The following is a 24,316-nucleotide window of genomic DNA, read 5'->3' as shown; positions in this document are numbered from 1 at the left end:
ATGTTACTTTTATACCATTCTCAGATGATTTAAAAACTCAGTACAATGGTGACTCTGTACTACTGTTCTCTAATGTATAAACATGTAAATTTGCATTATATATTATGTTGCTATTTTACTTTGCTTATGTTTTACTATATAATATTTACTATTTGCTTAACTGTTACTATTTCTACTATGTATTATGGAGCTTTTCTACCCAGGCCTCCACTGAAAATGGGCTCCTTGAGCCCAGTGGACCTCCCTGGTCATCAAACTGGAAATAAATAAATAATAAAATAACATCAGAGAAATTATTTACATCACTCGAGAATGTGAGTGGAACCCTCACTGTACGTTGTGAATTAAATGTGGGGGATGCCTCTCCCTCAGACAGCTGTTGGGCATAATAAGCTCACCCCTTGCCTTTCCTTTCTTGCCAAACTTGGGCTATACAGCTCTCTACCTCATTCTGTGCATAGCCTCTTGCTAGAAAGTCAGCTGTCAAACTCTCAAACTCATTCTGCAGAAGATTGTCATCATTACAGAGCCTCATAGTTCTTAAGAACTGACCCCTCAACACATTCCTCGGTATATGCCAAGCATGCATGCACTTCTTGTGCAGTATTACGTTCATCCTAGTTGCCTTTCTAAAACCTTGGTCTTAACACATGATGATGGAACATGTTACCAGTTAATACTGTACTTACTTCCCACTGTGCCAGTGCTAGGTTGGCATAGCGGTTAACAAATGCTGGGCCCATTGCCATGCCAACCTTCTGAAGAAAAAAAACTCTCATTAAAAACAACACACATTGTTTTCTAAAAGAATTTCCAAAAGACTACAGATAAGTTCAATCTTGTCATGCGAAAATCTATCTTTCCCAGTCAAGAAAGTCCTCAAGTTTTCTACCCTCCCCCCAAGCATTGGGGATAACCGTGAATAAAGATGCCACATCCATTGTCACAAAATAAAAGTCAGGGACTTCAGTAACCTTGATACTCAATGGTGTAAACTCTGCAGTAATGATTTTGTACCTCTTAAAACTGTTTCCATACCACTCAAAACTGCACTGAGCATCTTTTTTTATAAATATAGAGAGGGGTTCTGTCGCCCAGCCTTTACTGGATACAGTGGGGTGTATTGGTGGTCGAACAGGATCCTTATGTACTTTCAGTAACCCATAAATTATGGGTATAACAGAATGTTCAACATTAAAGTACTTATAAAGATCCTATGATATCATTCCTGTCATGAGAAGATCAAAAGTCAAAAAGGCTACTTTCACAATAATTCCTGTAACCTGCTGTCTAGTGATCATCAAATAAGTAGTGTCATCCTGCAATAAAGTGTACATTCCATTAACACAGACATATCTGTCAAGTAAGACCACATCTCCCCCTTTGTCTGCAGGCCGTATTTCTACAGTAGATAAGTCCTTCAACTCTTCTATTGCATTACTTTCCTCCATGCTCAAATTAAAAAAGCGAGAACTATGTTTATTTAAGAAAGTTTACCTTACCTCTTGTTCACATACATTCAAAAATGTTTCAACATTAGGATGTAATTTGCTATAAATGTGTTAGGTTTCTTCAACACATTCACATGTTGTGATTGCCGTGAAAATATTGCAGCCGCGTTGAAATTCCTTGCAAGCATCCTTAAATCCAATAAAACATCCAGCATGGTTGCTCATTTAGCTGGTACAAATGACAGTGCCTTATTCGATAAATCCCTCTGTGCAGCCATCAAAATATGTGATGATAAATTCACTACAAGGTCATTTATGACATGTTCCTGTTTCACATCCTTGTGAAAGTGCATACCCATTTTTATTTTTACTTTTAAGTTGAATAAATCTAATAACCTACAGCCTTGGTGGCCTGGCACTTTGTTTACTTGGATTGTGTCAAAGGCTTTGGCCAAGTCAAGGAAAGCTGTATGTACTGACTTTCCCTCATCCAGGGCCTTGGTGACAGTCTCAAAGAAGTCCACCAGGTTCAACAGACAAGATCTGCCCTTGATGAATGCAAACTGGGTGGGGTCAAGTGCTTGGAAATTTCCTGTGTCCTTGTTCATGAGATCCATAATAATACGTTTCATGGCTTTACAGATTAGACTTGCCAAGCTAATGGGGCAATAGTTTCCAGGGTCAGTAGTGGCACCACCTTTGTGCAAGGGAATGACAATTGCAGTTCTCCACTCTGCTGGAATGAAGCCTGTACTTAGGCTGTGGTTGAATATGGTGCTCAATGGCGAAGCTAGTTCTTGCTGGAGATGGTGCAGAATACAGTCTGGGAAACTATCAGGTCCCATGGAAGCTGTGTTCTTTGCCTTGGAGAGGGCTTTTAACACTTGATCTATGGAGATGTATGATATGGGACAAGTACTGGGATGCTGAATGGGCTTTCTGGCGGGTGAGGGTGAAGTTTGCACTGAACTTATCTGCTAGCAGGATGGCTAAGTCAACAGGCATTTGTGTGGTTAGCAGTCCAAAATAGATGTCATCTAACTCTTCGACATATTTTAGTCTGAGTTGCATAATTCATATATAATGAACTTCATCTGAACTGTCCATTTATAAATTGTTTAATGAGGTTACTTCATCACACCCATACTAGTTTGTATTGTTCAAATGGATGTAGCTCACATTTCTGTGCTGATATCAGAACATGAAAGTGCATCTGTGTAATGTGCATGTAAGTGCATAATTTATATTACATTCAGAAATTGGGATGGCATATTTAAGGTGTCACAGCACATGTATCACTTCTTTTTTATTTTTGTTATTTGTGGAACAACACTGTATACATACAGATTTTCCAGTTTGGACCACGTGCGTATGGCACAGTGCAATTGAATACATTATGTACATGTATTTCATGACATCTGTTACTGTATCTCACCACTATTAATAAAATCATAAATCTCCTGGTAAAATTCTGTAGTGATATTTTACATTAGGACTCACAATATACAAAGACATTTTTAGAAACACCATCCAACCCTTGCAAGTAGATACACTTGAGATTAAAAAGACCGCTGCAAGTAACGTACAATTATGTACTGCATGGGGTACAGGGGCTCAGCAGCCCCCAAGCTTGATGTCTGTTATGCCCACCCACTATCTGTCACTGCTGTGTACACAACTGTCAATAAATTATGCCCACCCACTGCCTGTAGGGCTTGTAGAATGTGAGTCCCAATGAAAAGTTTCACCAATGCTGCTATGTCATGTGCAGTGTGTCTGTTTTACTATTATTGCCTGTGTAAGATGTGCTGGTCACACTCATCTTACCTCTCTTATTTATTTATTAATTTTTATGGTTATACAGATCCACCATCCCTTTGTCCCACCATGCTATTAGATGTTCTAGAGATTTAAAAGACAGACAATGTAACATAGACACCCCCACAATAGGACTGCAAGTAACTTACAATTATGTACAACAGGAGGTACAGGGGGTTCGCAGCCTCCTACCTTAATGTCAGTTACGTCCCCCACTCACTATCTTTCAAGACTGAGTACACAGCTTTCAATCAATTATGGTCGCCCACTGCCTGGGGAACTAGGAAAAGGTCAGTCCCGATGCTCAATTTCACCATCTGTTTTAGTTGTATTACCCATGCAAGATGTGCTGGTCTAACTCATCTTGTGTGTCATATGTTTTTTTCCTGGTGTCGCACATCCACCACTGCCTATTCAATTTAGTGCCTAATGTCAGTGATATGTGCCCAACATGCAATCACATATAATACTAAATTTCATTCTGTCATGTTATATTGGCACATGACTTGCCCCATATCATTAGCCTTTTGCCATTGCTCCATATGATCATGGTCCCTTGGCCTTACTGTGGCTCAGTTTGGTCACCGGCTATTCTCAGTGATACCCCACAGGCACACCACATTCTGTTTACTCCATAAGCATTGCTCTACGGGCCAATCATTTTTACTACACTGCAGTTGTTCTTTTTAATTGAAGATCATATTCCCATCTTATTTAACTTAGAGTTCGCCAAGCAGTCCATTTCTTGTAGTACAGTCACTGCTCCATACAGCTGCATATGAAAATATGTATTTATTTATCTATTACAGATGTAGTCACAAGTTACTATTTCCTTACTAACCCCTGGACATTGTAAAATTTGCACCTTTCAAAAGAATGATGTAATCTTGCAAAACAATTTTCATTCAAGTATCTGTGTTCTAGTGTGACAAAACTAGCACAAATGTAGGACCAGAAACAAGTCAATCTCATTTACCTAATGATCATTAAAGTAATGGCAGGTTGACTGCCAGAGTTATCTCAGTGTTACCAGTTTTGTTAACCCACTAAGATCTGTACTGTACCAGCCTTGAGGTTTGAGCTTTGATTTGACCAAACAACCTCCAGTTTTCTGTGGCTCTGACCTTTCAGAATAAGCATGTGTCTCTGGAGCTACAATAGCTGTGATCTGTATCCTTGGTGTACTGAGTGCTCTGGCACCATTGTGGCGTGTGATCATTACTCACTTATCACCATTTTCATCCTGAAGTAAACTCTTGTAGTTTTCTCCTGAATCATTTATCAAACACTGTCAACTAGGAAGTGGATGACTGGTGAAGTGAAGTGGACGACATTATACTTGATGAGAGACACTGTACTCCTGACTTGATTCCATTACAGAGTGGTTGGTGGCCCTTCAGCCTTTGATACTAATACATTTCAGGCACAACATTGTGTTGCTCATTCAGTTCAAAATAAATCTACTATTTAGTCTGACTTAATGCATTCCAACAATTTCATTTTTGTTGCTAAAACTTGGCAAGATGGAAATTGTTTCCCTATATTCTCAGCATTAATTCCTCCTGGTGACAGGGTTTTTTCAACATATTAAGCCAGATTGAATGGGGGTGGATAATGGGCATTATTCATTGTACAACTAGATCTTTTAGTAGCATTAAGACTGGGTCACTAATACTTTTGAATTTGCACTTAGGTTGAGTCCCTCTTTTGGATGCCTTACTATTTATTGTCCTCCAGGCAAAAAAAAAAATTCCTTTAGGAGTTTGTAGACTTCCTTCTTACCTATGTTCCAAATTGCATAAGGTTATTAATTGTGGTGATTTTAATATTAGATTGGATGACATCCATATGACTTTCCTGCGGCAGGGTAGCCACCTGGCAGTTTGAACGTTGGCTTTAAGCGACAGTCATCATTGATGTGTCATCTTGGCCATGTGTATAGAATGAACAAAAGGGGGTTGATGCCAATGTTTCTATTACTTTTGTTCAATAATTTCTTTGTACTATAAATAGTTTGGGCTTTAAACAAGAAAATAGCTATCCTACACATTTACATGCTCACATTTTGGATCTTGTTTTTCAGCTTTGCTTATTTGTTACTAATCTAATCATTAGACCTGTGACCTGGTCAGACCATTCAAACATAACATCTTATCCAACATTCTCATGAAGTCTGTTTTTTCTCTTGTAGGAACCATTCAGCCGTTTCTTTAGAGAACTTTAATATTGTTTGTCTGTCACTTCTAGTTAATATTCCTAATGCCCTGTATGAACCTTATAAACAGTTACAACACTGTGCTAACACAGTCCTTAGAAATGGTTACCACTGCACATGCTGACCCAGTCAGATGAGTTCCTCATGAGCCATGGTTTGCGTCATGTTTACAATCCCTAAGGATGACTGCTCATAGATGGGAGCGAAGGTGGTGAAACATTGGTGCTTTAGAAAACAGACTTACTTTAGACAAACATCTCTCAGTTTATCACTCTGAGACTTGGTGCCATAAATCAGCATACCTTTCAGGAAGATTGCTGGGATGATGATCAATATGCTTCTCTATTTTCAGTGGTTGATCACCTTTCCTATCTATGATGTCTTGATCCCCTGCAATCCCTCTTTGTGAATTGTCTGTATTGGTTGCCCATAATTTTTCTACCAAAACTACTTTTATTAGATCCTAACTACCTTTACAAAGTCCTTCTTATTTTGCAGTTGGCCATGTGGAGGATTTTTGTCAATCTGGTAAGAGTTCATCATTCTAAACACTGGTTACCTGTATGCTCTTATTTCCAGTATGCACCATATAACCTTCTCTTTGGACCCATGTCTTGGCTAGGTCTGTGAAGGCATCCCTACTGATTGTTGGGCCTTTGACATATGAGATTATCACCACCTCTCTTAGGTCTGTTTTTTTAAGTCTTTAGCCTCCCTGTCCTTAAAGAGGTTGGTTTAGAGCCTGATGATCTTGATAATTATAATCCCTTCTTCACTCATCCATTTCTTGGTAAGATTGAGGAGAAAGAGGTTTATTAACAGCTGAAGACTTAGTTGAACAGTATGGCTATAATTGACCCATTGCAGTCAGGATTTAGGAGCAAACATTGCACTGTGAATGCTCTCACAAAAGTTTTTAACGATCCTCTAGTTGTGAGAGATCATTGCTACTATTCAATTTTGATCCTTCTTAATCAGTTGTTGGCATTTGCCTTGCTGGATCATTCTGTTCTTTTAGACTGATTTGAGCATTACTTTGGTATTCCTCAATCTGTCTTCAGCTAGTTTGTTTCATACTTAAAAAAATCATAGCCAGAGGGTGATTTCAGTGTTTAATTTATCCTCCTCACATTACCCGGTTTGCGGAGCTGCACAAGTGCCATTCTTGGTACACTGTTATTCAGTATTTATCTACTGCCCCCAGGTGACATTATTCAGTTGGAGGTTTGCAATATCATTGGTGTGCTGATAACACACAGCTCTACCTCTCATGCCATAATGACCATTTGTTGGCTCATACTTTTCTTTCACATCATCTGGAACATATCCATGACTGGATGGTCAGTAACAAGTTTAGACTCAACACCCCTAAGACTGCAGCATTGATTATTCATGCTACTTTGTGGGATTCTTGCCACCATATTTTGCCACTGGAGATTTTTTTACCTGGATGACAAATTAACTGTTGTGTCAATGGTGCTTGCTCTAGGTGTGATACTTAAAGACAAACTTTCTGCTGTTTTCCAATCATCTTGTTTCCATTTGCACAGCATCAGCATGTTCAAGCACCTTATTCCTCTCTGTGAACTCCCAGCAGTAGTTCACACTTTGGCTTCTTTAAGTTTTGATTATTATAATGTCCTATATGTCAGTCTTTCTGACTGTAAGCTTACTTAACTACAGTTGGTACAAAACTCTGGATTTCACTTACTTACAAGGACCCTAAGACACTATCATATTATTGCTATTTTGCTAGACCTGAACTGACGTCCAGTAAGATAGCCGATCATCTACAGGATCACATGTTGGTCTACCTTGCACTTCATTATCCTGGCCCACTGCACATGTGAGACTTTTTTAGATCAGTACAAAATTAGTTGCACACTTCAATCTAGTTCCTAGAGTCTCCTTCTGGTTCCATATTATAACCTTGATTTTTCTGGCTGTCGCTCTCTGAAACACCAAGAAGGAGAGAGGGAGGTTTATGGGGCTAAAGAAGAGAGTTATTTATTAATGTAACCATTCTTTTTTGAAGTAGTCTTTCAATATTTGCAGAATCTTTGAGCAATTTTCATAAATGTTATGTACCACACAGCAGGGCAGGTAGTCCATAGAATGACACATTAAAGTACTTTACAACTGATAAGAGATATTAAATAATGGGGTAAGATAGTTTATGCAGTCCTGCCCATTGTGCAAGTACAGTACTCTATGCACTGAATACAAATGCCACTGACTCCCCTTAGATTATAGACAATTCACAAACACAACTCTAACTGTATTCCGTCCACTGCTAAGAGAGTAACATATGGGACCAAAAACACTTATGTACAGCTGGGGTAGTGCTTGTGACTCAACTGACTCTCTTCCTCACTTATGTATTTTTTAGGTGTTATAGGAAAGCAACAGATCAGTGCTACTTCAAAAAAAATGCTACAATTACTTATAATTCCTGATAATAATGCAGTGGTACTTCAACCAACAGGAGCACTCATAGAACAGTATCTCTGTGTTAGCATTACAGACGTGATTAGGATCAGGTATCCAATCGTAACTACATTATTATGTGTTGAAGTCATGAATGTCAAGATATTCACCTTGAAAGTAAAGCCTGTGAAGTGAATTTTGGCATCCATGTTGAGAACACATAATGGAGGGCCATAACTGTGGACCCAGTCATAATTCTTTGTAGGATATCTGCACCATGTACTATTAGTTAGAGAAAAAAAAAGGATAAAGTGTTTTACCGGCTTTGAAAGCTGCTAAATCCTTTAGCGAGCAGTAGCAGTACTCAGAAACTAGTGGGACACCCAATATTAACAACACATTGAAAGTTATTGTTAATATCAGGTCTCACTCTAGCATTGCACTCATTTAGCTTGTCTTTTTCCCGATATTGGAGTATAATCATGACACTCCATGCACTGCTAATACAGTGGCAGTATTTAATGCAGATCAGTTCCAGTCCAAACCTTGCAGCTACAGTTGTTTAATTTCCACTTTTAGAAAAACATTGTCACATCAATAGATGGAAGCATATGTTTTACATTTACTGTTGTATGACTCACTGATATCTTTTATTTTAGGACTATTCAGCACTAGCATTGCTGTCAAGTATAAATATTGATATTGTCTTTTTTTAAATTTTAAGGCTTGCAATTTTCAAAACAGGCATCCAAAGAGGATGATGATCGTAGTTTAATGACTACAAATGAATTAAGACAGAACCAATCTGAAACAGTTTTGGCAATGATGAATAAAAGTATTTCTGACCTTCTGCTCCAGCTCCAGCAAACAAAAGGTAATATTTCAATTATGACAAATGATAATAGAAATCTTCAGAGTAAATTTGAGAAAGCAGAGGATACCATCAAGGCAATGAGTGGTAATCTGACTGAACTTCAAAATCAGCTCAAGAAAGAAGAGAACATTAAAGAGCTCAAGGAAATGAAGACACAACTCACTGAAGCAAAGAAAAACATTTCAGAACTCCAGCAAAATAACAGTAAGATATATAACAGAAAGAATCAAAAACTTTCAATGCAGTTTTTATATATTAATGATACACTGAAACTTTAAGGAGGCAAATAAAACCAGACGTGAGTTTTTATATTATTTTATTTTATTTTATTTAGTATGTTAGAATGTATAAAATTTGTAATGGTGTAAGCACAAGTAATATAGTGGGTTGCCTTCATTAACAGCTATACGAAGAGTAGCTATCGTGTTGGCAGTGAGCACTATTGGCTATTCATTAAGTGCCCCTATGCAATGTGTGGAGCTGCTAAACAAAAGAAACATGCATAATATGCTAATGAAAGCATAAAGAGATGAACTATGTGCTAATTAACCAATCCAACATGGCGGAGTGATTCAGGAAGCTATAAAGCAATTGTGTAGACTCACTCAGTGTAGGCGTTTGCCTTGTACACCACACCTCTTTTGAAAATAGGCATGATTAGCCACGGTGGTGCAGTGGTTAGCATTGTCACCTCACAGCAAGAGGTTCTCCGGTTCGATCCTCGGTTGGGGTGCCTTCTGTGCAGAGCCTGCATGTCCTCCCTGTGGTCGCGTGGGTTTCCTTCAGGTGCTTCCACATCCCAAAGACATGCTGCAGGTGGATTGGACACTCTAAATTGGCCCTAGGTGTGAGTGTGTATGTGTGTGGATTCTGTGGAAGGCTGGGTCCCGGGCTGGCAACTCAACACTGTAAAACTCCACTGCCAATCATGAGCAGACAGGTGATCCACTGTGGCAACCACTAACTGGGAAAAGCCGAAAGAAGGAGACTCTTAGAAAAAAAGCATGTTAGAGGTTGCTGATGCTAGTATTATGCTGTATGTGCAACAGACTTTAAGTCAGGGTGCAGCTGTTGCTGCTGCTGCCAGACCTCAGGCAAGATGAAGAGGGTTGTTCAGACACTGTCTGACTTATCAAGGACTGCATGACACAGAAGTTGTTAAGAGAGACAAGGTGGAGAGGAAAACACTGCAGGAAATCATGGAGAACATATCCCAGTGGAAACAGCAGTGTGTTTAGCATTACAAATACTAATTACTGATACTTTTCAAAGATACACAGGGGATATATGAGGGGTGTCACAGACATCAGGCTCTAGAATATTACATCAGTTTTTCAATGCAGTGCTATTACATACACAGAAAAGATCAAGAACCATGCAGGGAATTCTATGCAGCATCTCACTTCCCTTAAGCTTTAGGGCCATAGATTGCACACACATAGAAATAAAAGCCCCACCAGGGGAACAGAAAAGGAGATACAGAAGAGAAAAGATTTCCACACTATAAACTGTCAGGTTGTCTGTAATGCCCAAAAGGATCATCTACAATGTCTGTGCAGTTAACCCAGGCAGTTTCTATGACTCACGCATATGGTACACTTGTGAGATATACTACAGGTTTGCTAGGGTGACATGCCTCAATGTCATCTACTGGGGGGATGCTGGGTCCCTATTAATTATTCGAACATTTTAAAATTCGAATGTCATATGGTTGATGCCATATGATCGAATTTTAAAAAGTTTGAAGGTGAAAAGCAACGGCTCTGTATAGCACAGAATTGGAAAATTTCTCTTTTCTGCACTGAAGTGCGATCTCGGAGTTGGTATATTTAAGTATTTTTAATTTTTTTATTATATTTTTGATGTTTCAAACTTCACTCATATGTTGTTGAACATATGAGATTCGAAGTTTTGAAACCGAATATATAATACAGACCGGGGATGCAGGTTTTGCACTAAATCCCTGGCTCATGACACCCATGAGAAACCCACACAAGCCCATTGAGCAAGGATACAATGGTACAAAATGTTCGGAATAGGAATATCAACAACATGTGTATGGATTGCTGAAATCAAGGTTGCATTGTCGAGACACATCAGGAGTTGCACTACAGCATAACCCAGGCACCTCTGCAGGAATGCTTACAGTCTGTATCATGTAACACTAAATAATATTCAGAAAACAGCTTCATCAAGGACAGCAATGAGCTGGACTACCGTTTCATGAACCACATGCAGGGCCAGCAGCAGCAGGTACAGATACGGAGTCTGAGGGAGAGCCATCAACTGCAGATGTGGCAGGGAGATGAAGTTGTGCGCAGTATGTCCTGGCTGTGCCTAAGAGACAAAGGATAGCACACACACTTTCTAGCTAGCTCACAGCCTAAGATCCCACCCACATACAAATAGAAAAATTGATGCCTTTCAAACAGCACAACTATTACTTAACCATGTAATGGCTGTGTTTTGATAGGGTCAGACAAGGACAGTCCCTAGTGACACAATATGTACATACACTGATGACAAGGTAAGTGTGGAACCTTTAAAGAAAACAAAACAAGTTATAGATCCAAATACTCTCATATGGAATACATACCCCTAAGCAGGGCATTTGTCTGAGGTGTACAGTAATGTTAGTAATATCTTCTCTGTCAGATTTTTGCTATATCCACTTACATATTAGAAACAATATTGTGCATCAAGCATTTCAATTGACCTTCATCTATAAAACATAGAATACATCAATTATACTTTCATTTGCAGAACTACACCAAGAAACCAAGACCGAAGTATCTAATGCTTCCAATGCAAAATTGATAAGTGCAGAGCTGTAGTACCTACAGAGGGATTAAACTGATCAGTCACAGCTTGAAGTTACAGTAAAGAGTAGTGGAAGCTAGGTTAAAAAGGGAGGTGATGATTAGTGAGCAGCAGTATTGTTTCATGCCAGGAAGAACACTACAGATGCAATGTTTGCTTTGAGGGTGTTGATGGAGAGGTACAGAGAAGGTCAGAAGGAGTTGCATTGTGTCTTTGTGGATTTAGAGAAAGCATATGACAGGGTGCCTAGAGAGGAGTTGTGGTATTGTATGATGAAGTCGGGAGTGTCAGAGAAGTATGTAAGAGTGGTACAGGATATGTACGAGGGTAGTGTGACAGCGGTGAGGTCTGCGGTGGGAGTGACAGATGCGTTTAGGTTGGAGGTGAGATTACATCAAGGATCAGCTCTGAGCCCTTTCTTATTTGCAATAGTGATGGACAGGCTGACAGATGAGATCAGACAGGAGTCCCTGTGGACTATGATGTTTGTAGATGACATTGTGATCTGTAGTGAGAGTATGGAACAGGTGGACCCTGGAGAGGTGGAGATATGCTCTAGAGAGAAGAGGAATGAAGGTCAGCAGGACTAAGACAGAATATATGTGTGTGAATGAGAGGGAGGATAGAGGAATGGTGAGGATGCAGGGAGCAGAGGTGGCTAAGGTGGATGAGTTTAAATACTTGGGATCAATAGTTCAGAGTAATGGTGAGTGTGGAAGAGAGGTGAAGAAGAGAATACAGGCAGGATGGAGTGGGTGGAGAAGAGTGTCAGGAGTGATTTGTGACAGACGAGTACCAGTAAGAGTGAAAGGGAAGGTCTACAAGAGGGTAGTGAGACCAGCTATGTTATCTGGGTTGGAGACAGTGGCATTGACAAAAAGGCATGAGTCAGAGCTTGATGTGGCAGAGTTAAAGATGTTAAGATTTGCACTGGGTGTGACGAGGATGGGCAAGATTAGGAATAAGTATATTAGAGGGTCAGCCCAGGTTGGAAGGTTTGGAGACAAAGCCAGAGAGGCAAGATTACATTGGTTTGGACATGTACTGAGGAGGGATGCAGAGTATATTGGGAAAAAGATGCTAAGGATGAAGCTGCCAGGTAACAGGAAAAGAGGAAGGCCTAAGATAAGGTTTATGGATGTGGTGAGAGAGGACATGCAGGTGGTTGGTGTGACAGAGCAAGATGCAGAGGACAGGAAGAAATGGAAACAGTTGATCTGCTGTGGTGACCCGTAATGGGAGCAGCCGAAAGAAGAAGAAGACATATTGATAAATGCAAGCTTGTGAGTAAGCAAGCATTAGCTAGCCACTATGTGCATCAGACATGTATGCAACCCTAGATCACAAAGACATGTGCAAAGGACAGGGCACAGTCATCATCATTTGCACAGGGTGGAGGGTGGGGGGTAGGATTGCAAAGCTCACACCATAGAAGTGAGTGTGTGTAAGTAAGAAATGCATCTATTAGAGTATATAGTGTTCTGGGCCAGTAACAAATGTGCAGCACTCAACAGTACTACTTAGATAGTTTGTACATGTGTGAGGTGGTATGGGCAAGTGAACTTTCTCTCTATGTGTGTGTGTGTGTGTGTGTGTGTGTGTGTGTGTGTGTGTGTGTGTGTGTGTGTGTGTGTGTGTGTGTGTGTCTACAGGAACACAATCAAGAATTGTGCTAGCACTAACTACTGGGTTCTCAGATAGGTGTGAGTCATGCATGGTAGAGCAGTTAATTCAGTATTATTGACCCCAACTATGAGAACCACCTCTGCTACAAGTTGCCTTGCTGCTTCCATGGCCCTGAATATAAGTTGGGGTGCTACCTGAATCTTAGAGATGTCTGCTGGTCATGCTGTTGTCACAACTATGTCCAGGACCATGACCTAGTGGACTACTGCATCTGGGTGTGGACACCCCAATTACTGACAGAGCAGTGGATATAGTATAACTTTCAGAGTGGGCTCTTACATGGCCATGTCTGCTAACACTAGAAGATACAACAGTTCTACAGCCACATGGATGCTGACACTCTCTAACAGACATTCCGTCACAGACATTACTCAAACCAGTGTGTCATTCGTCCTGCCCAAGGAGTTGCCCACATGGGTAGGGAGTCACTCACATCAGAATGCACAATGATTAGTAGTCAAAGAGAATAGAATGCTAAAGGAGAATATAGAAAAAAGCATGGAAAGAATTGCAAAAATATAAAACACTACAATATCTTGAAAACTTCAGAAAGTTTCACAATTGTACTCAGAATTAAATAAATGAAGACAAAAACTGTACTATAACAACTTTCAGAATAATAGTAAATACAGCCATTACAGAAATCTTGCATCCCAGCCAAAAATTCAACCATAACTTCCAATATCTACACTTGAAACTACAGTACAATTCAACTCTTATTTCATAGATACTATAGCATCTCTAATACAGATTCCCCAGCATCTAATCATAACCCTGACCAACATCATCACCTCATTAACTTTCACTCTGAAACTTGTGCCCACATCCTACATAAAACTACACTTAAATTCAAACCATGCTCTACTTTAGCTGATGACCTTCTCAGTGAGTAAATAGTAACCAACAGCACTGACTATCCTGTCTCAATCTTTATAAATGGGTCAGTCCAGGAGCCCCACTTTCCTTATCTCTGGAAAAAGTCACACAGTATTCCTCAGCACAAAGGGAAAATTCATCAGGCATTGCTAGGCCCTCCCCAAAATACCTGAAAAATGTATTCAGAAACAACTGTTAAACAATCTCCTGCAGGAAGAATAACTATTATCCAGAAAATATGTCTCGCATCCTTCTCATAATGCTAATACTGCACTTCTAACCTATCTAGACATTGTCAATAAAGCTAGAGATAACAGCAACCTTGTCTCCTCCTTATTTCCAGACGTTCCTAAAGCCTTCGGCACAGCAAACGTCTACTTCGAATGTCCTCATTAGGTCTTTCTCAGACCACACTTCTATGGTTCAAAAGCTACCTACCCAATAGGTATCAGTCAGTAAAATGACACATCACCTTCTTTACATACCTCCCAGTCACTACTGTTATACTACAAGGTTCAATCTTTTGACACCCCCTCTTTAACATTCTCACCAACCCAATCCAAAGCCGCGGTGGTGCAGCGGTAGCATTGTTGCCTCACAGCAAGAGGTTCACCCGTTCGATTCTCGGCTGCAGTGTGGAGAGTGCCTTCTGTGTGGAGTCTGCACGTCCTCCCCATGATTGGGTGGCATTCAAAAGACATGCGTAAGTGGGCGTGCCTTCATTGAAGGTTGGACGTCGAGCTGGCACCTCGGCGTTCGTGAAAATCTACTGCCAATCATTAGTGGACCGGAGTTCCGCTGTGGTGACCCCTAACCGGGAAAAGCCAAAAGACAAACAACAACAACCAACACCATCCACACATCCACAAAACAGGCCTCCCTAATACCTACTACTTTTCCCCCCAAATCCCTCTCTCATGAAAGAAAAAATTTATAGTCCTCTCTTGATAATGCAACCACTGAAGTCACTTCTCATAGCAAATTATTAGGTATGATATTGGATTATAATCTTAAATTCAACCTGCATATACAAAATTCCATAAGAAAAACTCACCAAAAACTAGGGACATTTTATAGAGCCAAAAATGTCCTCACCAACGCAACTAAAACTGCACTACCTCTACTTATCTCCACCTCACACATTTTTATGGTGAGCCCATCCTTACTAAGATTCAAACATCACAAAAATCAAAATGTGAACAATGTTATAGCACAGTTGTTAATATGCATCAAACATCCCTCTCAGAACCCATCACTGTATAGCACTAAAAGACTAAATTCATTAGCTGTACCCCATCAACTAACATAAACCCACCCTTAAGACCTATTGTATCAGCTGAAGGATCCAAGACAGACCCACTATAAATATTTGGATAAAAAATTAAAGGTTAAAATTAAAGATGTTGTGGGGAACTCAGAATGAAATTCTTAAGGATTCATAGGATTTTCTTTTGAGTATTATACCTGAACAATTTAAAAAGATGTGTTTTTGTTACAATAGATATAAAGGATTTATTTTCAGTGATTAATCACACAGAAGGACTAGAATGGTTTGAGGAAGCTCTTATAGAGAAGGGTAAAGGAAGCCATAATGATTTTTGGGTTTGTCTATTGTTTATGGAATTGCCATTAAAAATAATTATATCATTTTTGATGGTGTGTTCTTCCAACAATTAAAGGGCGTAGCAATGGTGGCAAATTGTGTGCCTACTTATGCTAATATTGTTTTGGCTATATGGGGAGAGAAAATATATTCTTGATTCTGAGTTTAAAACATGTTGGTCTCTTTATAGGAGGTTCCCGGATGACATATGTATATTTTGGGTTGACAAGGAAAGCAAGTTAAATTATTTTATTAATTATATGGAGAGTACTAAATGATTTTTGAAATTTACCCACAATATCTCTAAGGGCAAAATTAACTACTTGGATGTTACTATCCAAAAAATTGATTCAGCGGTGAAATCAACAGTATGCAGGAAGGAAACATTTTCAAAGTCATATTTACATTATAAGAGTGCCCACCCAATTTACCAGAAAAGGAGTATATTTAAGGGACAATATATCTAAGTTAGTAGGATAACCTCTAATGATGAAGACTTTGATAGAGAATGTGAGAGATTAGAACATTTATATTTGGAAAGAGGATACCCTTTAAATTTAATACATGATATTTGGACTGAGGTTATGGGGCAAAGGAACAACAAATCTTTCCCACTTTTAGTAAAGGGGCCCTGCAATTAAACCCAGGTAAAACTGGGGTGAAGGAAACACATTTGAACAGGTCTTGGTTATGGAATTTAATGGGGACACCTCATTAGTAAAGGAAGTCATCCAGAGAGAATGGGAGAGATTTGTTGAACTGACAGACCTGACTATTATCAGGCAAGAACCACTAAAAATTATTATAGGAAAAGTCAGAACATAAAAGAATTGTTGGAATATAATGGTGGTCCTGATGTTAGATCTAATATGAAAAGAAAGGGCACATATAAATGTGGGGCATGTTCTCAATGTCCCCACATGATGAATTGTGAGAAGATGTTTGTTAGTAGTAGAAATAGAGAAATAGTGGGAAAAACTTTCAACAATTGTAATGCTTTAGGTGTGATATACTATGCTACCTGTGATGTATGTGAGGCCTTCTATACTGGTAAAACTGAACATAAACTAAGAAGGTGTATTTACGAGCATCATTATGATATTAAGACTCAAAATGAAAGGAATCCATTATATAAATATACTAAGGTTTGCACAGGGGCCAAGTTCTTTTTTTTTGTTATTGAGAAGGTACTAGTGGATGTAAGGGGTGGGCCTTGGGAGATGAGACTGGATTACAGAGAGTTATTTTGGCAAATTAGCCTTGATGCTAGCACTTTCCCTGGCCTAAATGAAAATATAAGCACAGCCCCAGTGCTTAAAATGAGGGCAGCAAAGTCCCTGAAAACATTTTTGAAAAAGAGAAGTGGAAGTTATTAATTTTAGATATATAATGCACACACACACACACACACACACACACACACACACATATATATATATATATATATATATATATATATATATATATATATATATATATATATATATATATATATATATATATATATATATATATATACAAAGAGGTTTTCTAGGCATAGGTTCAATGTGATTTTATTTATCAATGCACATATTTTAGGTATTTTATATATTATTTAGGTTATATGTACTTTTGAATCAGACCACCTGATGACACTATTGACCATGTCTTACATCATTCTACACTTCTCAGGAAAGTTAGTATGGATGATGAAAAGTTAAACTTTTAAGCTTTATTATTTTATTATTTTAAACTTTATGTACAAGTATAGGGGCAAGATGTATTTTGTATAGGACAAATATTAATTAAACTTTTTAGGATATATGCTGCTGTTTTTATGAAAGGGTATTTTTACTAAGGTTTTTAATTAAATAATTGAAAGACTGTATTTATTGGTTATAAAATTAAGATTTATGCATATGAAGTGTTGTTGGATCTGTTTTAGTGTATCTGATGAAGTCTAGGAATGAGAGATGAAAACAGAGAGTGTAGTGAGCGTTCATGTGAATAAAGGCTTGTGTTTTCATATTGGTATCGTCATTGTGGTTGCTCTACCTAATGTGCCTTTTTTTATTTATTACTGCTCTCTGTTGGCACTTTGTCTCCATCACTATAATAAGAAATAATGGCCTCAGAGCTGGACCTGTCCATTCCCACTCCCACCGGGAACCCCTTTGTAAGTCTGAACATGGTTTGTACTTGTGTCATTGGCTGCTTGTACATAGACTGCACTAATTCTATCAGTGTTTCAGGGACTTTGAACCACCACAGGATTGCCCAAATCAGCTTGTAATGCACTACATCATGTGCTTTCTACAAGTTTACTTTCTACTGTTCTGTATATTCATTTATTAATCACTCCTTTTAGAACTTTCATGCAGTATGACAGGGGTTTAATACCCATATAATCCCACAGCTGTGAATATTCACTTTGTTCTTCTAAAATGGCACTAATATGTTTATTCTCCAAGCATCTAGGATATGCCTTTATCCCCTTACTGCTATGAGTACAATCTGGAATAATTTCTTCCCTAACTCACCCAACATCTTGGTCATATCTGCCATGACTTCATTTGAGCCTGCTTCTTTCCCAGACTTCATTTTTCTTGCTTCTAATCTTACTTCTTTTAAGGTAGCCTCCTCTTTTTCTTCGTTGTAGGTTGTGTCTGGGGAAGTTTGGCTTCTGTTGGGTTTTCTGCATTCAGAAGATACTGGAAGCAGTCCTTTCATCCACCTTTGATGTCCTTTTGGCCAGTAAGCAGGTTGTTGCTGGCATCCATTTTGAAGGATGCCTAATTCCTATCTTTTTATCTTTCTGTCTCTACCTTAAAATCTAAGAGAGTTTCTTTGTGCCATGTACCGACTCACTTTTCAGAAGCTGGTAGTGAGACACTGTTACTTTGTTTTTTTGCTTCTGCAATTCTTCTGCTGACCTGTTTATTATCCAGCCACTACAGTAACCAGTTGAACTGTCAGGACCTGCTTGAGCGACTCCCAAAACAAGGAATGTGAATAGCGGAAAACGGACTTACATATAGTATGTCTGAGATGGCGATATGGCGATTTCTTGGAGTATTCTATTTTCTTTCAGGTATGGCAATCTCTGAGTTAGTATAAGGTCAAGGGTGGTGTGGTCTTCCCCTCTTAAAAAAGAACTTTGAAGAAGAATAATTATGTTCAAGATTTGCTTTTCTCCTATATTTTCAATCCTTTTTTTTCAGCTTGTCAGCACTCGGCATTTCGATTGTTAAAATTACAATAGGGAGCCAACCAGTAGTTCTTCTTAATCTAATGAATATTTTCCATCTCCCCCTATTTCCTGCAAGCAGTCTTTTTTTTTGATGACTTTCTGTACTTCTGTATTCCATCAGCAGCTTCCGGCTTTCCTTACGAACCTTATTTCCATAGCCAACTCTGTTCCTTGTCTGTTCTGTAGTCCTCACAGATGCTGCTTTGAGTCATTGTCATTCTTCTTCAACTCCACCAATTCCCTCTTCTACCGCAATATGTCCTTGAGCTCCTGTGCTTTCTTCATTCACCTTCCAAGTCTTCAGCCTAGTCTCTGTTGACCTTTGAACTTTCTTTAACCACAGCTTACAGCTGATTTTGGCAAACAGTGGTTTATGCTGTGGGCTGTTTCACTGGGGATGACTTTGCAATCACTGATTCTACCCCAGTAACCTTTCCTTACTAGGGGGACATCTACCAGAGTTGTATTTTGGGCAACCTTGCATATGCTCATGGTATATGAGTATATCTCTTGCTGAACCATGTGTTGGCCATCACAAAGCCATTTGCCTGACACATGTCTATAATGGCCTTTCCTTTATTCCTGTTGCCCCAAACACCTGTGAGGATTCAAGCAGTCCTCATATCCTGTTTTGTCTCTCTTTATAAGGGCATTTAGGTACCCCATTATTAACATCAACTAATGTTATCCTGATTTATCTAGTAGGACCAACAACTCCTGCCTGAATGCACTCTTTTCTTCACTATCACAAAAGTGCTACAGGACATAGGCTGGTATTATGAATAGTGTGTTTTCCTTATAACTCTTGATAAAGTCTCCAATATTGAGACGAAAGTGCTTGTTTAAAATTGTATTCAATTTTTATTCGATTTATTTTGGATTGATAAAGTGTTATTTGAACTTTTTTTGCTTCCTCTCCATATTCCGAAGCATTTTTGTGGACCTAGTCTTTTTGTTCTTTGTTTATTTTTTATATGGTTTGCCATCAAAATTTCAGAAAACAGTTATGCAAAATTGGAAGGTCAAAGGGCACTCTTCCAAGTTTTGTAACATCCATTTTTTAATGTTTGACTCTGCAAGAGCGAATGCACACTAGCAATCGCTCTTCTGGTTTTGTCATTTTGAATGGAGACTGCACTATAGTGGGGATCTGTAAACTTACCCTTTCCCTCACTGTAGTGAGATCTCAGAGTCTATATATATAAGCAACAGGGAGTGTGAGGTGAGGTGCAGGGGGGCTTGCTCCCCTGCAAAACATTCATAGTATATAACCATAAGTCTAGGTAGTTTCAGTAAAGTTGACATTCCTGAGTTGTTAACTTTCCTAAATGACCACTTTCTGTTAGTTTAGGCATTTGGATTTTATGATATTCTGAGTCAGGTATGTGATGTCTCGGACTTGTGTGCTGTGAGATTTTGATAGTAAACCATCTGACTGACATGAGTCTGTCACTAATTCTGTAGATCTCCCTCACTGTCTTCTGAAACCCTCTGTCACCACAACTCCCACACCATCTATAGTCTGTCTTACCTCTGAGTCTTCCCCCTGAGTAGTACATTTGGATCCCTTTGCTACACTGCCCTGTCATCTTGTCTCCTGGATACTGTGGATCACCATACTCCTGCTTACCATCATATCATCCACTTTCAAACTGTCAGTGAAACTAGACTGAGTGTAGCAATCCTTAGATCTTGTTTGACAGCTTGATTGGTTTTTAATCCAGCTTTCATTCAACAGAGTTTTCCCAGGTACACAAGTTGGGCAACTGGACACCTACAGCCAGTAAGCCAGTAACTTACTGACCCAGGGACTCATAGACTCATAGCATGGGTACCTGGCATAGGTCATAGTAGGCCCAGTCCTCAGCTTACTCAACATTAGTCAACACAAGCAAATCACCTAGAGCCAGTTTTAACACTGTCTAGTGACCGCCTAACCCTGAAACAGAGTGCAGTCTGTGATCCATGATTTCTTATCTAGAGATTACTACTCAACACTGTTGATGCCAAAAGCAGTTGGTCCATATAACTCTTCCCCCTGATAGGCACTATCTAGAGTCTGTGCTGCTGCCCACAACTTCATTCTTGGTTGAGTTTGAGATGGAAATACCTAGCATGTTTTTGGGAAGATCCCTACAGAGAGAACATGCAGACTCCACACAGAAGTTGGCCAGATGTCAAGCTCAAACCTTCTACCTTGAGCATGACAGGCAAGACCTAAATCATTGTGCCATCCAGGTCTTCACTGATTAAGTTTGTTATATTATTTCTATATGTGTTATTTATTCAAGTAATTCATTTTTGTGTAATGCATCTGATTGTTTTGAAATCACCTTGGATCATTCACATATAAATATGTAACTGGTGCCAAAACCATAGATTGAAACTAAATGTCAAAAAATACATTACTATACCCTTTAGGAAGCCATCTACCACAGGGACTACCGCACTGACAACATTCCCTAAAGAGTTGACACAGTTTTTCGGCATTTGGGAATTTATGTGAGCAGTGACCTAACATTTGACCAACATGTATCTATTGCTGTATGAAAGTCCTTCTATATTGCACAAGGATAGTGTTTAGATCTAAGGATGTCATTGTCCCACTATACTCATCCCTCATTAGGCTAATCATTGAATTAATATAATGCTGCTCTTGTGGCATAGAGAGATAAAGTCCTGACTACTGTTCAGGCAACTCAGGTTCAATTAACAGCTCAGGTGACTGATAGAGAGGCAGGGAGGGGATGGCTATGACCATCCTGGGGGGAGGGGGGTCCACAAGTGCTCACATCACAATGTGGGAGTACCTAAAAGAGGGTTTAAGTGTGGAGATATGACTCAGCTGCTGTGAAGGATGGATGAAACTCTGCACATCTTCACTATACCCTCCACCCCCTCCACCCTGCTGGCTTCGTCATGGACTTGTAGAAGAGGAGGGGGGAGAGGAAAAATGGTTTAGAGTAAAGTAAAAAAAAAATCCCCCTGGATGGAAGTATTCACATGCCAAGCCACTGGATGCCTCCTGTCATGACTGGCCCCATCATCACTGGATTATGTGTGGGAGAGGGGGTTAGTAGCTGATGTAAATGGCATGGACAAGTACCGGGGACCTGGGCTATCTTTCCTAAAAATCTAACAGCAAAGGAGGCAGAGGCAAATGCATTGCCAGAACTAAAACTAATACGAGTTCAGCAATGTGAGAAGATGAGCAGGGACATGCACTACATGTTGCTGTCTTTGTTTGACTGTCACAGGAACCTGATGTTGGCAAAATGCATCTGGGAACTGGAGGCTTATGTCTAGTAGTGAGAGAAGACTGGCAGAAGTACCAGGCATCACAGCTGCTGGCCTCAGGCTATCTAGTGAACTGCATCCATCAAATATTAGATAGCCTACATAACTAAAACTAAGAGTAAGCAATAGGAAAAGAGAAAAAAAATGGTCAGCCGCAGAGTGATGTAGAAGTAATACAAAACAGAAAATGTACATAGAAATATGAAAGAAATGTTATCATCCATAATCATGGGCTACTTTAGACAGTTCATGAGTCACTTATTTAATAAAATTAAACATATACCAGTCTAATGATTACTGACGTTGTTTCCCAGAGAGCGATAGTTTAAATTAAAATAACAAGAGCTATACCCCATGTAAATTTTTTATACAATAAGGAAACAGGCTGATCTACCATGAACAGCAGAGAAAAAAGTGTGTTCCAACATGACCTAATCAATGTGCATTTTTAATAGTGTCATTGTAAATGTTTAGTTGGGATTTTTCTCAGTGTGTGTGTGTTAGGGATAACTGTGCAACTCTAATAAGTGAGAATAGGCTGTGCTTCTTCCAATCTGAGGTGTGCTGGATAGGCTTTCTTATCTAAAGAAGAACTAATCTGATTCAAAGTGTGGATGTACTCTTCAGCAAGCCAATTCCTTTGCATCCCCAACTGGGGTACTAATTGCATCACAGCCACAAAATGATGACCTGCAAGACAAATTTAACCAGTGTCAAATGAGAGAAGATAGCCTGGTACAGGAATTGAAATTTAATGATGGTCTGGGCATGTAAAAACTAAGACAGAATATCCTAGGGTGCAAAAACCAACTGGAAATAAAGATCCAAAAGATGGACTAATAAAAATGACTCTTCTGGTATATCCAAGAATGTCCTCTCCTGATATAGAGGTTGAAATAGGGTAGTGAAGAAAGGTTTGGAAAGTGGAAAGTATGGTTAATCTTACAAACTCAGCAAAAAGTATCCTTGGGGAGAGATAAAGAGCCACGTTAACTGGCACTCAGTTTGATCAGCCATCAGATGCTAATGAAAATGACCAATACCACCTGAAGAAAAGTGTCTGGGAGCCAAGAGAGAATAAAAACACAAACTAAACAACAGAGGAAAAGAAAATGGTTGTCCACAGAGTAAGCAACTCACAGGGGCTACTAGCTATTGCATGTGCACTTAAAATGAGAACCAGCAAACATATCGAAATAAGCATGAACATGTCAAACACTAGAAGAAATATTTCATCAAACAGAAAGCAGAGTTAGTTTGACCCAGACAACAGAAAGCATAACATATTATTTCTCCTAACATTTCAATGTCAGTGTCAAAACATAGCAAGGAAATAGTGACATGAAACTATCCTCCAAAAGGATGACATTTATATTTAAGTAGGAAGCCTTCCTAGTTTGTAAGGAAGCAGTTTGAGTACTATGGAAGGAGTTATCTGGGAAGGGTTGGGGGAATGTGAAGGAAAAATGAAAAAGAAGCTAATCGTAAAAAAAAAAAAATAATAATAATAAAAATAAAAAAAAAATGACGATATTAAACTAGGGATTTATCAACAAGGACTGGAATTTGCTGAAAGCGGAGGCTGAAGAATGTCATAGGGGGATTAATGTGGGAAGAAAACGCTAATCACAGAGTCAAGTCAGACAGTCACAAAATAGGAAATGACTGGTGAATACTAAATTGTATAGCCAGCAAAGGAAGCCTAATGATTGAGAAGAAATAATCAAACAAATGGGTGTGAGCATTAGAGTAACCAGAAGATAGCTGTTCCACTAAATGTGACTTTACTGTGGATCAGATGGTGAAAAGATGAATTAAGGTCTGGCAGTCATGAGAGCTAGTGAGCATACTTTGAAATCACACACACACACACACACACACACACACACACACACACACACACACACACACACACACACACACACACACACACACACAGTAATTTAATGCTGTGGGATTTCATCACTCACCAGGAGCAAACTAAGAATAATCAATTTTGGTTTTATATTTGAAGAATATT

The 24,316-nt window shown here is 39.1% G+C and overlaps 1 protein-coding gene across 1 annotated transcript in view; it reads left to right on the top strand.

Annotated features, from left to right (window-relative positions):
* Positions 1-24,316, top strand: part of LOC122808144 (C-type lectin domain family 4 member M-like) — a 273,753-nt gene that overhangs the window by 31,942 nt on the left and 217,495 nt on the right. Inside the window, exon 2 of the mRNA XM_044079115.1 lies at positions 8,636-8,989. Coding sequence (XP_043935050.1) covers positions 8,636-8,989 — 354 coding nt within the window. The remainder of the gene's footprint in view (positions 1-8,635; positions 8,990-24,316) is intronic.

Source organism: Protopterus annectens, chromosome 8.part0 (assembly GCF_019279795.1).
Source record: "Protopterus annectens isolate FY-2018-M chromosome 8.part0, PAN1.0, whole genome shotgun sequence".
Taxonomy (NCBI): Eukaryota; Metazoa; Chordata; order Ceratodontiformes; family Protopteridae; genus Protopterus; species Protopterus annectens.
This window is presented reverse-complemented; position numbering and strand designations above follow the sequence as displayed.